The sequence below is a fragment of the Paramormyrops kingsleyae genome, chromosome 8 (assembly GCF_048594095.1).
Source record: "Paramormyrops kingsleyae isolate MSU_618 chromosome 8, PKINGS_0.4, whole genome shotgun sequence".
Classification (NCBI taxonomy): Eukaryota; Metazoa; Chordata; class Actinopteri; order Osteoglossiformes; family Mormyridae; genus Paramormyrops; species Paramormyrops kingsleyae.
Genome location: NC_132804.1, coordinates 28,349,247 through 28,363,674, shown reverse-complemented (window position 1 = coordinate 28,363,674; position 14,428 = coordinate 28,349,247). Strand labels below are relative to the sequence as shown.

General features: G+C 43.5%; 1 protein-coding gene across 4 annotated transcripts; it reads right to left on the bottom strand.

The window, feature by feature from the left end:
- Nucleotides 1-3,034: 3,034 nt before the first annotated feature.
- On the bottom strand, nucleotides 3,035-13,770 carry LOC111860026 (aminoacylase-1). 4 transcript variants are annotated; one of them, XM_023843274.2, is made up of 16 exons: nucleotides 13,575-13,769; nucleotides 13,402-13,439; nucleotides 12,707-12,924; nucleotides 11,745-11,809; nucleotides 11,518-11,622; nucleotides 11,283-11,377; nucleotides 11,048-11,124; nucleotides 10,580-10,669; nucleotides 10,303-10,359; nucleotides 9,815-9,888; nucleotides 9,650-9,699; nucleotides 8,842-8,986; nucleotides 8,646-8,714; nucleotides 6,912-6,991; nucleotides 5,331-5,391; nucleotides 3,035-5,031 (listed from the first exon to the last, which is right to left on the bottom strand). In XM_023843274.2, exons 3-16 carry the CDS (start codon nucleotides 12,837-12,839, stop codon nucleotides 4,867-4,869), a joined length of 1,266 nt encoding a protein of 421 aa, XP_023699042.1. In that variant the 5' UTR covers nucleotides 12,840-12,924; nucleotides 13,402-13,439; nucleotides 13,575-13,769; the 3' UTR covers nucleotides 3,035-4,866. The 4 variants fall into 4 exon arrangements, with proteins under 4 accessions (XP_023699042.1, XP_023699044.1, XP_023699043.1 ...); XM_023843276.2 differs by lacking the exon at nucleotides 13,402-13,439 and having other exon boundaries at nucleotides 13,691-13,770; XM_023843275.2 differs by lacking the exon at nucleotides 13,402-13,439.
- Nucleotides 13,771-14,428: the final 658 nt, after the last annotated feature.

Genomic DNA, 14,428 nt, shown 5'->3' with positions numbered 1-14,428 from the left:
CTTTTGCAAATGGAAAATAAACCATCATTTCATTTCATTGCAGCTGAAACGACTGATGGTGCTGAAATGGTTAAGAATCCAGATGTGGCCAAGAAGGTTGCTGGTCATATTCCCAAGGGATGAGTGCTTTGCTATTGTTCCCGTCAGAAAGGCACCGGGCCTGGTTTTCATTCAGTGAAATATCCAGCCTTACAGTATATAAATGGTCACTAAAAATCTGCTAACTATGTGCTACAATTTCACTTCAGTACAAGTGCCTCCTGAAAAGCTGGATAATACATAACAGACCACTGTGGAACAGCTACAGGTACATTTCCTAGCTTATTCGAGAAACACCAAACTAGGCCATTTTGATTCAAGCACATTCACTGCATCTGATCCTGGGCCTCCAGAGGAGTCTTGCTGATTCTCCTCCGCCTCCTCCTTCCACTGGGCTGTACCACACCTGAAACAGGGGTGTTCAGGCTGTCGATTGAGCACAGCTATGTGAGATTGGGGGGGGGGGGGGGGGCGGGCGTAGGCAGAGACCAGCGAATCTCAGTGGTGGGGTGACATGTGCTGCCTCATAAACACAACATGGTTTTTCACTGCCTGTAAGCACAGCCTCAGCAATGCTAAATATGTATAACTCCTTCATACATAATCAAAGAGCAGGTTGCAGACCCATATTAGCCGAGATCCTTGGGATTTATGGTGGCCCTTTTGCATTCCTGCCCGTGTCAACAGAAAGATCCGTGACGTTCTCTGATACATCTAGAATAAGGGATTATGGACCCGTGTGTGTCTGTGTGGCTACATGATTTCTGTGGCTGATTTGGTTGAAAAAAATACCATTTTTAAAAGACAGACTGCATCATGGCTGATGACTAGTACAGAGACACAGAGATCCCTTTATCAGAGCACCCAAGCTTCAAATACTTTTAATGCATTTTATTGGCTGCTCAGCAGAAAGCATTGCAAAGTTGGATTCTGGGTAATGATAGCTGCTCGGAATCATCTGCCTATTCAGACTCCATTAACCTTATAGTCAATGTTTATCTGCATGGCAACAACAAGAGCAGGGAAACATAATTCCCACCCTCCTTCATCCAGACATTCAGCAGCAGGAAGTATCGAAGAAGCTTTTTGGGGACTAAGTGAGTAATAATCTGGGTATGCTGTTGTGGGGTTTTAGCTGTAATATTCCATAAAACTCAGTACACTGCTCATTTGTGGTTTTCTTAAGTAATTTCTGGCAAGATAAAGAAAGAATTTGCCAGGGGGTTGATTTTTTCAGTGATATTTTTCCTTCAGACCACAGTGTTGGTGTTTACTTCAGCTAAATAACCTAGATTCAAAGAAGCTGGGAGCTCAAACGAAATCTCGAATGACCGTGGTCTATGGGCCATCAGTGTTAACACATAACACAAATTTACATGCATTCAAGCAGTCACTGTTGGTTTTCCAACGCAAATACTGCATTATACATGGCCCTTGAACATTCTCGGATGTTAAAATTCAATCACACAAGGGTAATACAGCCCGGGGAACTTGAGGGGCCTTTAAGTCAACAATCAAATTACTTCATCGCTAGATGCCACCTGCTGAGGAAAACGCAGCAACACTTTTGGGGGAACAGATATGCCTCAAATCTCTAGCTGTTATTAATAGGGAAAATACATGTGACTATTTCACATCACATACCTTGAGGTCACTAACAAAGATGGATAAACGGAAGCACTGAATGGATTTTAATTCTGTGACCGCAGAGGAGAGGAAACGCAATCAAAACAGACCCCAGTGGGAGTCACCATAGCGACAGAAACCTTTCCTCATGGAGAGACAAAGGGCAAGAACAGTAAACAGAGAGGTGGAGGTGAGGTGATTCAGTTAGGGTGTACGTTTTAAAAGCAGAACTTCGTCGACTCAGTAAATATCCAGGGTGACATTTATTTTTACGAACACTGCTGTGATACCATTAGGAAATAAAACCAAGAAAGGAAAAAAAAAAAAACACATTATTCATAGGCTTTCACGAATAAGAGAGAAAGTCAAATTGTGCATAAGAAGCATTTTTTTAATATCCCATGTAGCCTAGCACTTTTTCTGAAGCAGAGGGTCATATTGATGGAGAAGCCAGGGCTGACGACCACGCTTGTCTGGACCTACTCTAAAGCATTCATGCTTTGTGGCTTACAAACATTCACATGGTAGAGAGTGTAGAGGGTGTATCTCTGTCAACAAGCAGGAAGCTTTTTACTGCCAGCTAAGACGACCCTCACCAAAAAACCAGGCTGATGTCTGACAGCGCGAACGCTGCCTGTTTTGCGAGTGACTGAGGGGCCATCCATGGGGGTGCGTGTGTGGGACGTCATGTATCTTATTTTTCTTGATATGCTGTCTTGTAACTATAAAAAGCCAGCTGCTCTGCAGAAGATAGAGCTTATACTGCCTGCATAAGAAAGGAATGAATGACAAAAATATGGAAGACACTGGGTGAGGTGGACAGAAGGGATTAGTTACTTTTCAAGCAAAAATGTGCAAAAAAATTTTTTTTTGCTCCATCCCGTCTTCATGTTATGAGGCTATACTTATTCTTCTTATTGACTCCCAGCTTCATCACTGAAGCATGTCCTTCCTGGAGAAATGAAAGGGATGCGACTGCTTTAATTAATCACATCGTCTCACTTTACCTGTTATTCATGGCCAAAAGTCATCACAGGCGAAAGGTCACCAGGAAAACACAGCTTTCCACGTCTGACCTAAGCTGTCAAGCCAGAGTCATTGTCAGGGGCTGTAGTGTGGTGTAGTGTATGGCACAGCAGCGCCCCCTATGACAGGAACTGGGAGGAACGGCGACACGGAGCACTGAAAGTACGAGATACTGCCCATGCAAAGGCAGCTTGCGCTGAACAGCCCATTACGAGGGGCCATATTGCAAGTGCATGTGGTCCAGACTCACCCAAACAACGCTTGGAGGTGCAACTACATGGGTCATTTCCGCTCCAATAATACCTGAGTCCAAGCTTTCCACAAAAACACAAACAGCCGTAAGTGTGTGAAAGCAAATGTTTATTCAAATCATCAGATCAGTGCTACAAAATCAAATGAAATAAACAGTATAATTTGTGATGCATAAAAAATTAAATAAAAATTACTTATCTGAAAGCTACAAAAATGTCCCTTTTCTTTAAAAAGGTCAGGGACGCATCAATAGCATCTTTTTCAGACAAAGTACCGATGCTTGCTTTCCGGTACTCACCGATACCAATTTGGACTGAATGATGTCTAAAAAATTATATTTTAATTTAAAAACATTAGAATAAACGATCATTGCTTTTTACTCTGTGGGAAATAATGATTTTCATTATGATTTAAAAACATCACCTCTAAAACTGTCTAAAGCAGAGGTCCGCAAAACCTGCGCGCCACTTCATCAGGTGTTATGCTTTCTGCGTACCACTATTATGACATTATGTTGAATCGTCAAACACAATATACTACGTAATATACTTCTGTTTTTTTCACTGCACAAGGGTTATCATTTGACATTTTCTCGCTCCGTGCTCGTGTTTGCTGCGGAGTATAGCTGGTGCAAATTTCGTCATACTATCCGTTTCATTTTTATATCTTTAATTAGCTTATTTGTAGTGTATTAACTTGTTTTGTGCCTCCTCTTGATATTTTAGCAGATCACACTTTACAGTCCACTTTCCTTTGGTTTTTGCAGCTAATTTTGATGTACCATACCACAGAAATTATGTGGTCCCGTTTGTTTCGCTTGTTAACGACATCACTGATATGTCATCACGTGGCATCTGGTATAGGTATCAGTGCACTGTTACAAGAACATGAGTACTGTATTGTTCCCAATACTAATACTAGTATCGGAATCAATGCACCCCTAAAAAAGATACAATAAATATAAGCTTTGGATTATAGCCATGTTATGAGGGTTCATTAACCCCCCAGCACCCAATAATCTAGCACATCTGAGTCAACTCAGTTAGCCGCCTGCTATAGGTCACATGACGAAGAGCATACTACCAGCTCTCTCACCACCAATTGCAGACAGTGAACGGATTTGTCGGGACTCCCAGCAACCGTGGGTAGAGTATGCGACTCGAACAAACTACAGTTCGAACTATAGGCCTTGCCAGGCTGGGACATTTGGATTGGATGACTGGGGTGACTGATGAGCCATCAACAGGGGGTGTGAACCTGCCGCAAGGCCAAACTGCCAGGCTGGCCTTGAGATAGGGAACATAGCAGCTAGAGGAATGCAAAGTCCTACCATTTACCCGTTAAACAAACCCGAAGTCTCAGCAAAGACTGATCGCACAAAAACTTCCAAGAAGGAGCCTTGATACAGACATTTCATCTAAACAATAATCCTTCAGGAAAAAATATGGTTGTTCTAATGAGTGAATCACTGATGTGGATTGAGGAAAACAAAGATGAGGGAAAGAGCTGTACGAAACTTATTTTGACTGCGAGGAACACCGAGGCAACGGCACAAGAACAGTAAGCGCGAGCTGGCCAGACACACCCTGAGTTAGTTGTCAGAGAGGCAGGAAGAAACCAAAGAAAAAAAATGTGAAGAAAGAACGTAAAGGAAAAGACGATATCAAGCCTGGGACGATATATCGCAATTTAAATCACTACTTTGACATAATTAATTTCATCGTAATATACTACTTGTACTGTGGGTTAATCACTCACCAATTCTGCTCTACTGTTTGTCAACAATCATTAACCGCTTATCAGGTGAGAATCACTAGATGGTAACTCCATCTATAGCCAAGAAGCACCTTTTGCAAGGGGGAAGAGCGGGTAAGCGAGAGAGGAGTAAGCAAGCGAGTGAAAGCACCGGGCACGCTGTGGCACCTAGGCCTCTCCGACAAGACGTGGCACACTGGCCAGGGAGGCCACCAGCTGCTCGTACACCTGGATGCCGCGCAGAAACACGTCCTCATTGAGGAACTCGTTGTGGTCGTGTAGCAGGATTGGCGTGTGGTTCATTGGGGAGAATCCGATGGCCGGAAGGCCCACCTGATGCAGGATAGGGAGCAGAAACAGGGAGTGAGCCACGTGACACCTGCTACCTGTGATTAAACACAATGTCTCTCTGCCTCCCTTCCTTTCTTGTTTCCACTACCATCCCTCTGACACGCACACAGTTGGAAATTGACATGAGCTGGTCTAAAGCTACAAAGGGTGATTAGCACATACCCAAACCCTTAACCTTCTTAACATTAAGATGCAATTAAAATGCGTGTAATTCAACCGAGGGAAACAGCCTGGTTGGACACACCCCGGTACCCGTTACGGATGAGGGGGCGCATACTTACGGCCCGGATAAAACGGCTGTCGGTGGCAGCTGGGAAAATCTCCGTTTTCAGCTTCATGTTCCTGCAGGTGCATAACAAGACTTCAGGACAAAACACGGAACTAGTGCTTCCAGGAACAAAACAAGATACGGCTTGGTAGTTTATCGATTCATTCTAACGGTATGATAGAGCTTTTTCATTGAACAATTAGCTGAAGATAAAATTAGAACTGTCACGATTACTCGATTAAACTAGATTACTAAAAAGCATCGATTAAAATTTTCCTCCTCGATTACTCGTCAATGTGGCGGAAGGAAGATGTGCATAAAGTATGGAGGTCCAGGTAATTTAATTCACATTAAAAGTGAATGAAAATGCAGCCGTCTGTAAGTATTGCAAAGCAGAACTTAAATAACACCACGGAATAACTGCAATTCAAGTATAGGCTTATATCTTAAAAGAAGACATTCGGGAAAATCAATAATGCGAGGTTAACTATAGATATGTGCCGTTTAGTCTAGCGGAGTAGCCTAGCCTGTCTTTGTCATCACGTTGACTTAATTATTTTGCTTAATTTAGTTTCTACGATTCCTGTAGGCCCATGTCAAAATAATCGTTGCTAAAACGAAGGTCAGCCCTGTCACTTAATTAGCCGCATCATCTTACCCAACACATGGTGGTCAACTTTAGTCAGCTGGCTGGCGTGAGATTTTCAATTCGAGACAAGTCTACACATGCATTTATATGTATGTAACAGTTTTATTACCTTACGAATATTCTGTACTACACCAACAAATTAAATTTAGGCAAAATTTAGGTTTATAATGGAATAATAGAAATTTTCGGTAAGATTTCTTGCGCGAGCGTGAGAGTCTGAAAGCGTGAGTGTTACGAGAGATATGTGAGGGTTGGCGGCCCTGTAATACATAAGATACATGCAGAACTCATGCAAAAGTAGTGGCGGTGAACTATAGACTGATTTTATTTCATCAACATATACTAGATCATTTTGAAAAGAAACCATCATTAAAATAAAATAAAGCTTACCGGGTTTCGTTAAAAAACAGTTTTAGCGCTTATTGAAGCTTGAACCCAGCAAACAATTGCGGTTCTGGAGATGTGACAGTTGCATGGGCATGAAATGCCATGTTGATATTAAAATCACGCATCGTGCAAGCCTGTCAGGGCGGCAAAATGGCGTGGCGTGGTGATCTTACTGCACACCACTCCTGTGTGTGTGTGGAGTTTGCATGCTCACCCTGCGTGGTGGCTTTCATGCAGATCCTACGGTTTCCTTCCACTGTCCAAAAACATGCAACTTAATTGAATTAGTGTGCTTAAAGTGACCGTATGTGTCACTGAGTGTGCACCCTGCAGTGGTTGGTTGATTCCTGCCTCGTGATATTATATAAAACGATTACTCGATGAATCGTCAGATTAATCGGTAATTACTCAATTTAATATAATCGATAGTGACAGCCCTACATTAAATACAGCACTACAGAGTGAACTGGACTGCATGTAAACTGTAATATATTCATGATAATACTGATCAATTGAACAGCGAACTGGGGCAGAAGACTAAGGAGGCTTGACACTCACATGGCTTTGCATGTCATGCTGAAGGCATTCCACCAGGGGTCGCTGTCTGCCGTGGAGGTCACAGACTGGTTCATGTGTTTCTAGGTAAGGGGAATGAATACCTCAATGTAGGCTGAGTCCACTCTGACCCAAACAGAATGTCGACCCGTTTGGAGGAGGCACAGTAACTGTATGATAACCACTAAATCCTAACTGCCCTTCTACTTGGCTGAGAGAGACGTGCGAGTCTTTGGGACCATCCTTGAGCCAGACAGCAGATGCTACGCTACCACTGGCTGACCCCCAGTACACGAGTGGGCAACCAGCCCGGAACAGCTTCTTCAGAAACCATCAATTAAGCTGGAGCATAACCTACCGCCATTTTATAAGGTCAGAACAGCTGGTCATCCAGGCTCAGGTTTACTTTTCTCTTTTAAGGGCCTGACATGGGTCTTCTCAGGTCTCCTGGCTTCCTCCACACTCATTTTACAAGCTGGTTTTGGATGCTCTTGACCGTTAAGTCTATTCATAACAGTCGTATATGTTAAGCACTCTGGGGCTGCTTTTGGCACGGGCCCAATTCTAAAAATGTTAATACAGGTTCACCTCAAAGTTCAATATACAGCTCAGAGACCACTCTGTATTTTTCGAACAAATCTGCATTTTTAAATCCTGGTTTAATCATGGCTACGCTGAGCGGCAGGTTACTTCCAGGTTCAAAATTTCTAAGACGGCAGTACATAAGAACAAGGTGAAGCAGGAGACACTGGGAACGACCAGAAACCAGGTAAAGGGCAGAAACAACTTTCTAATGCCAAAGATGACCATCAACTTATCCAACAGTTTCTCATGAATCAGAGGATGACATCGAGTGACCTTCATAAGGAATGGGAAACGGTGCAGGTGTGAAGTACACTGCTAGGACAGTGTGTATCAGGCTCCTAGAAGCAGGTCTCATAAAGCAAGGAAGAAGCCCTTCAATAATGAGAAACGGGAGGCTACAGTTAGCAAGCAAATAAATAAATAAATATTTTTTCTCCTCCCACAGAAGAAGCACACCCATAAATCGAGAAGTGAGTGAAACTGAAAATTGTGTTGTGGTCTCAATTTTTTTAACAGCTGTATGTGACGTGCAACTATTCATACTTACAATCAACATCCCATTATCCTTAATTATTTTCAAGTCACGGAGGTGAGTCCTTCGGACTAATGCTAGTTACTTGGTATGTGGTTTGATTAAATGGTTACCTACTGGCAGTGGTAATGGATACTGGCAGCTTTGTTTACATCATTTGGTTTGTGGGTGTCGGTGTACGTACACAGATAAAAGTGTCCGGAGTGCTTATGTCTGTTTGCTGGATACTGTGTCTTTGCTGAGAAGATGGCAAGCAAAAGAAAAAGTAGTAGTTCTGGTAATAAGACTTGCTTGCACTTCCATACTTTATAATGTTTGACTCACAACTAAATCGACTTAGGGTGTAGTCACCGTAAACTAACTCCATGGAGGAGTAATTGTATGTTGTGATCATTATTAAAAAGATGCACAATAGACGATAGTACTATGGTGCACCAGTAACTGGACCAAAACCACTGAAATTAGAAATACTATAAAGATAAAGAGAAGAAAAATTAAGTATCAGAAGGATCCACATCACGTGAGCATCCTGTCCAAGATATGCAGTTAGAGGATGGATGGACAGATGGTGAGTGGATGACTGGATGGATGGATGGATGGTTGGTTGGCTTCTGACTAACCTGAGCAAACTTGTATGACACACCATCTCCGGCTTCCTTGCACCACTGCTTAATCCGTTCTTCAAATTCCTGGAAGAGAAGATGGTGGATGAACCAGCAGGAAGAGGAAAGAAGAACTATTAAAGATGTACAGTTGGATGGCGTATGGATAGTTCGGATGTATGTTACCGAAAAGGCACATCAGGCTCACTCGCACCTGCAGGTTCACAGTGGGGGGGATGCGCAGGTCGAAGCTGACATCCATTTCGGCAGGCACCATGTTATAGGTCAAGCCACCTTTCACCATGGTCATATTGACGGTGGTGACGTCACCCAGAGTGAAGCACTCACTGGTGTTAAGCCTATGAGGGAGACACAGTGCTGACCTATACTCTAAACAGCATCCAGTGAGAGAGGCAGTTCTAAAACAGGGATCTTCAGCCTGAGGAACTTGTCAGCCACTGCAGGGGACCTGCAGAGACTGTCCAGGAACTGACAAAATATCATGTAACGATTAAGCACACATTAGTGCCAGAGGGGTCCTCTAGGGGTCGTTAGTTTAAGAAATGTTGAGAACCCCTGGTTCACAAGGTTAGCCAATAAGCCAGCTTTTACTCCTGCCACCACCAGACACAAGCTTTAATGGCAATGTTGCCATACTCTTATCCTTAACCCTGAAACACACTAAGCCAATTTTCAGCCATCAAAAGCTGTCAGTCTACCAGAGAGAGTCAGTGACTGTCTAGTTTGCGCCTGTGTGCGGCACAGCCAGATATGGTCAGTCACCGTTGGCGCCATTTTGACCGTTCCAGCATGTTGAATTGGCATCGAAGCTAGTTGGTAATACTGAGCTCTCTGATAGGGCTGTATAAAGTCACCTCTAGTTGTGCCAGTGTGTTTCAGAGCAAATTTTCACAATCAACAAGAGCCAACCATTCGCCAGCCTTCGTTGGCGCTAGTTTTTTGCTGTTGACATTGTGTGTACCCAGCTTTCGTCTTACAAAGAGACACAAGGGGGAGCTCACCGCTTCTTCTCCGTTTCTCTAAAATCTAGGAAGGTGTTGATTACTCGGCGCTGAGGAGAGACACAGTGGAACAATGAGTCTGACTGACACTCAGGCAGCTTTCAAGTTTTATTGGATCCGTGAAGGCCGCCATCATCCTCCTACTCCTCGTCTTCTGGGACTCACCAGTTTCTCAGCTGCCGTGTTCTCCACAAACCTGGATCCGTGGCCTGGGTTCCCTGGACACGTCACGGTAATCCCTGGAGGGACCAGAAAAGGCCAAACCAAGCGTGAGCGCAGGCTCCGCGTGGGTGTGTGTACGTGGTGAGACAGCAGGATCATAAGACAGGCCTCGTGATACATGCTGTACATAAAAACGGGGAAAAACGACTGAACAACTAACATCCTACAGACCCTCCAGTTCTCCGCAGTGTGTGTGATAAGAGGAACACAAGCAAAATGTCATATCCCATCAGCAATCTGCCGGCTGCATTACAATGAGGAGACTTTGATGTCTGTCAAATACCAGAAATACTACATTTGTTCAATTTCTTTCATCATTTATAACGCTAAAATGTCACTAAATTGGCTTAAGTTATTTATAATGACACTGATGGCATGAATGGACTTGGAAAAGGTACGAGTGTCCGTGTATCACACAGACCGACACTTACACCATGGATTTTTCTCTCCATAAAACACAGTGAATGACTCCCCAGGATTAGCCAAACCTGGAAGGACATGGAAGACAATGTTCTCTTCTGATGAAAGGGTTAAAATCTAAACGTTAATGTGACAGGAAGGTTCTATGTAGTCAGACTTCAACCACAAGGTTTTTGGCAGATGTGATTAAGTTATGTGATTAAGTTTATATTTTATGTACATGCAATGCGATTTGCTTTGGATGTCAAGCAACAAGAACAAGAACATGGGAAAAAAAAATAATGTCACCTTCATCCAGTGCAAAGCCAATATTCAGCTTCTTAAATTCAGGATGCTCCACAAATTTCTCCATCCCTTTCTGACCTCCTACCTCCTCATCTGAAAGCAGGAGGGCAGAATCAACACACAGGAACTTGAGAACAAAATCAGAACAAAATGCTTGGGCCCCTTTGTAATGTTCATGCTGATCTCCTGCAGCCGGATGAAAGCAAGAAACTAGTTCAGGGGTCTCGGCTCTGATATAGCCCTGCACTTGCAGCTTAGGAAAGGCAAAAGCTCTTGAACGCTACTTCAATTGTTGGAATTTAAAAATGTGCTGTTTAGAAATGGGTGGATCAATAAAAAGACTAGTTGAGAGAACGATTAACCATTCACAAACCAGCTGACAGACAGATTAACCAATAACAGACTAAACAGCAGCTTGATTAACCAATAACATCTACTGAGGGCTGGCTTTAGCAGTGAGGTGGAACGCACCTGGAACAAACATCATGTGGACAGTGCGAGACAGAGTCTTCCCCTGGGATTTCAGTCTGCGAATGGCTTCGATGTACCTGGAGGAAGACAAAGGCAAGACTCATCAAGGCCACCAGAGCTCATGTGACTGGTGAATGCAGTTATAAAGAAAGCAGCTGGGGTTGAATAGGGGCACTGATGTATTTATCAGAGGTAGAAATGGAATAGCTACAGTGATCTGTGATGCCTCACTCACTGTATGGTCACGCACTTCATGTCCTGGGTCCCCCGGCCATAAATGTTTCCATCCTCATCTTTGATTGCAGCGAAGGCATCATACTTCCAATGCTCCTGAGGAACAGAAAGATGGGACAGAGAAGCAGCTTTGAATAAAAACGTTACATTTTCCTACTTCTTAAGTTCTCTTAAATCTGTCCGTAAAATATACTTGGGCGTCATGGGCATTGCGTGAAGAACTATGGGGGCCTTACCTGGTACACCGGTACAACATCCGTGTGGGAGTTAAGCAGGATCGACTTCAGAGCAGGGTTGGCACCAGTCCACGTTATGATGGCTATTACCCTCCCTGGGCAGACCTGTGAAACCCCACATGCACCAGTCACACATCCTTGCGCACTGTTGCCCATGTGAGGTAGCGCGCCAAGAGCAGTATGAGGTTATAGATGGAAGCTGCTTGATCACAGGGCTGGTACAGTACCTCCACCTTCTTTATGGGGAGCCCCAGTTCCAGGGCTATACGGTCCAGGAACTGCAGCGCAGCATCTGCAAAAAGGTGAGGGTCAGAGGTCAATGCTTGAAAAGTGAGACTCTTGCACTTAGCTAGAGGCAGTGTTCAGTGCATTAACATAACACACTACCTAACAGAACAATGCTTTCCACAAACACTAGCATCATCTTACCATCCTAGCTGTCAACAGAACAGTTACTGAATGCAATCCATTCCTTTGCTCCATAATGAAATCTAAATGTGCATCACAGATATATTAAAATTGGGGTTTCACTATCATTATTCAGAAAGCTATGAAAAATATAGGCTTCAAATGACTATAAAGTTCAATATTGAGTGAGAAAACTAAATTAAAATTATTTCCATAGTCTGATTACAGTGCAGGTACAGTGAAAAACTACAAGCATACACAATCAGAACAAATCCCTTTAGATAGTTGCGTGCCTGAGAGTCCTAATGTATCTAAGTGTTTGTTCCAGTCAACGCCTTAAGAAAAACAGCTGACAGAACCTGAAAGGTCTTTCAGCACAAATGAAAACAAATACATGAATGTTGTATACATAAACCTATTCACAATGGGGAAAGTTAGTATATTTAATAAGCAAAATGCATCTAATTGTTTAAGGCCTAGGAGTATTTAATTCACAAGCTGAAATAATGGTTTAGTAATGAGTGAAATTTAAAAATGTGTTGTTTTATTTTTACTTTAGTCATCTTCTCAGCAGTCATTCACCTCCAGAAACATTTCTCACAAGGGTCATTTTCCTATGTTACTACACTGGAGTTTTGACAGTTTAACTACATGGTCAGTTATTCTTCATCTCTCGTGACACTTTGATGCTCAGTGCTGCTCTGGTGCATCATTAACAAGCCTCTGAACTGCCATTAGTGATAAACCCCACAGGACATGCTGCCCGTGTCAGACCCCCTACCATAGTCAGGCTCCGGGTGGACAGTCCTCAGCCGCAGGTACTGCCTGAAGAGGGTGACAGCAGGATCCTCAGACCTCACAGGACCAGCCTGGCCACCACCCACTCCGCTTGGCTCATCCTTGTCTGGTAGCATGCCGTGTGTGTGTGTGTCTGTGTGTGTGTGTGTGTGTGTGTGTGTGTGTGTGTGTGTGTGTGTGTGTGTGTGTGGTTCACGCACACTGTGGAAGAGAAAGTATAACACTAATACTGATTCTCCAGTAGAACTGGACCAAGCAGACTAAATGCACACACAGACCGCAACTAGTGTTATATCCTCTAGTCTATACCCATATAGACACAACACATACACAGTTACAGTCTGGAAAAAAATAGCTTAAGCAGATCCCCCTCCTTCTCCCCCCACCGCACCACCCCACCCCGGATTGCCTAACCACGTCTGTGGTTATGTGACACACATATATACATAAATGTCAAGCATAACAGACGTAATAAATTTATAAAAACAATGAATTACAGAGGACCATCACGAGAACAATCTATTCCTTCCCCTCAGATGTCCTGGCAACTACAAATGACCGCTTTAATAACTACTTAGTTATCCTGACATGGAGAAAGAAAAGAAACATAAAAACAGCATGTAAACAAGACACTGTGACTCAAGCGACCCATCGCGGAGCTGGCAAGTATATACGTACAGGTATGGCCTCTTTCACCTGAGGGACGCTCCTCTGAGCTGTCAGCGAAAGGACAAGTGCACAGATATCACCAGGAGCCCAGCTGCACGGCTTCCAGTACGGAGGCATAAGCCAAAAATAGGCGCGTGCAGCGGTCCAGCACTGTCACAGTGAACTGTCAATAGCTAAGCTACCTGTTCCCCAGGGTCCGGAGCTGCGGATCAAATGACGAGCGGAGCTCCGGAAAAAGCGGCTCCGGCGGAGGCTGCAAAGAGAGAAACGATCAGACAGTTGTCCCGTCCAAATGTACCTTGTCTCGCAGTTACAATAGGTGCAAACTTCACTTCTTTTTCAAATCTCGCTACTTCCTTTCCTTCGGTATATTTAATTGGTAGGAGGAGTCTTAGCGATGCGCAACACCGCCACCTAGTGTCCGGAGTGAAAATGCGGTAATAAACACGGAAACTTGTTTATGTTCCAGCTTAATAAAACCACCATGACAGTACGATTTTGGTGCCCACGTCAACAGAGAAAGAGGCTTTGCCATACAAATTGCCCAAGGTTTTCCTTAACCATCGCACGGCTGGCAGTAGGTTTCAAGGGAAATAAAGGCATAGTAAACCTCAACTGAAAGAAGGTTCAGTAAGATTTTCTGGTTACTGATACCTGCGCTGACTGATATAAAACCACTCAAAATCAACAAAAGTACAATGAAAATGTGTTTCATATTCCTTAATGATAATAATTATAGTTTCTAACAGAAAAGTATGATGATGTGTGAAATGAGTATGGGATGTGGAAAAAAAAAAGAGGAAAAGAATTACAAAGGCAAAATAATTAGTAGCAATATTATTCTTTAGTTTTTACATATCCAATCATACTCTGCTGTTGGACCCACATATACAGGTGAGAGCAAAGCCTGGGGTCAGAGTCCAAGGTCAGCCATTTATCCAGCAAACCAGGAGCAGATTCAGAAAGGTGATATGATCACACCACCTACGGAATTTGAACCAGAGAACTTCCAGTCTTGGTCAGAGTCCAAACCTGC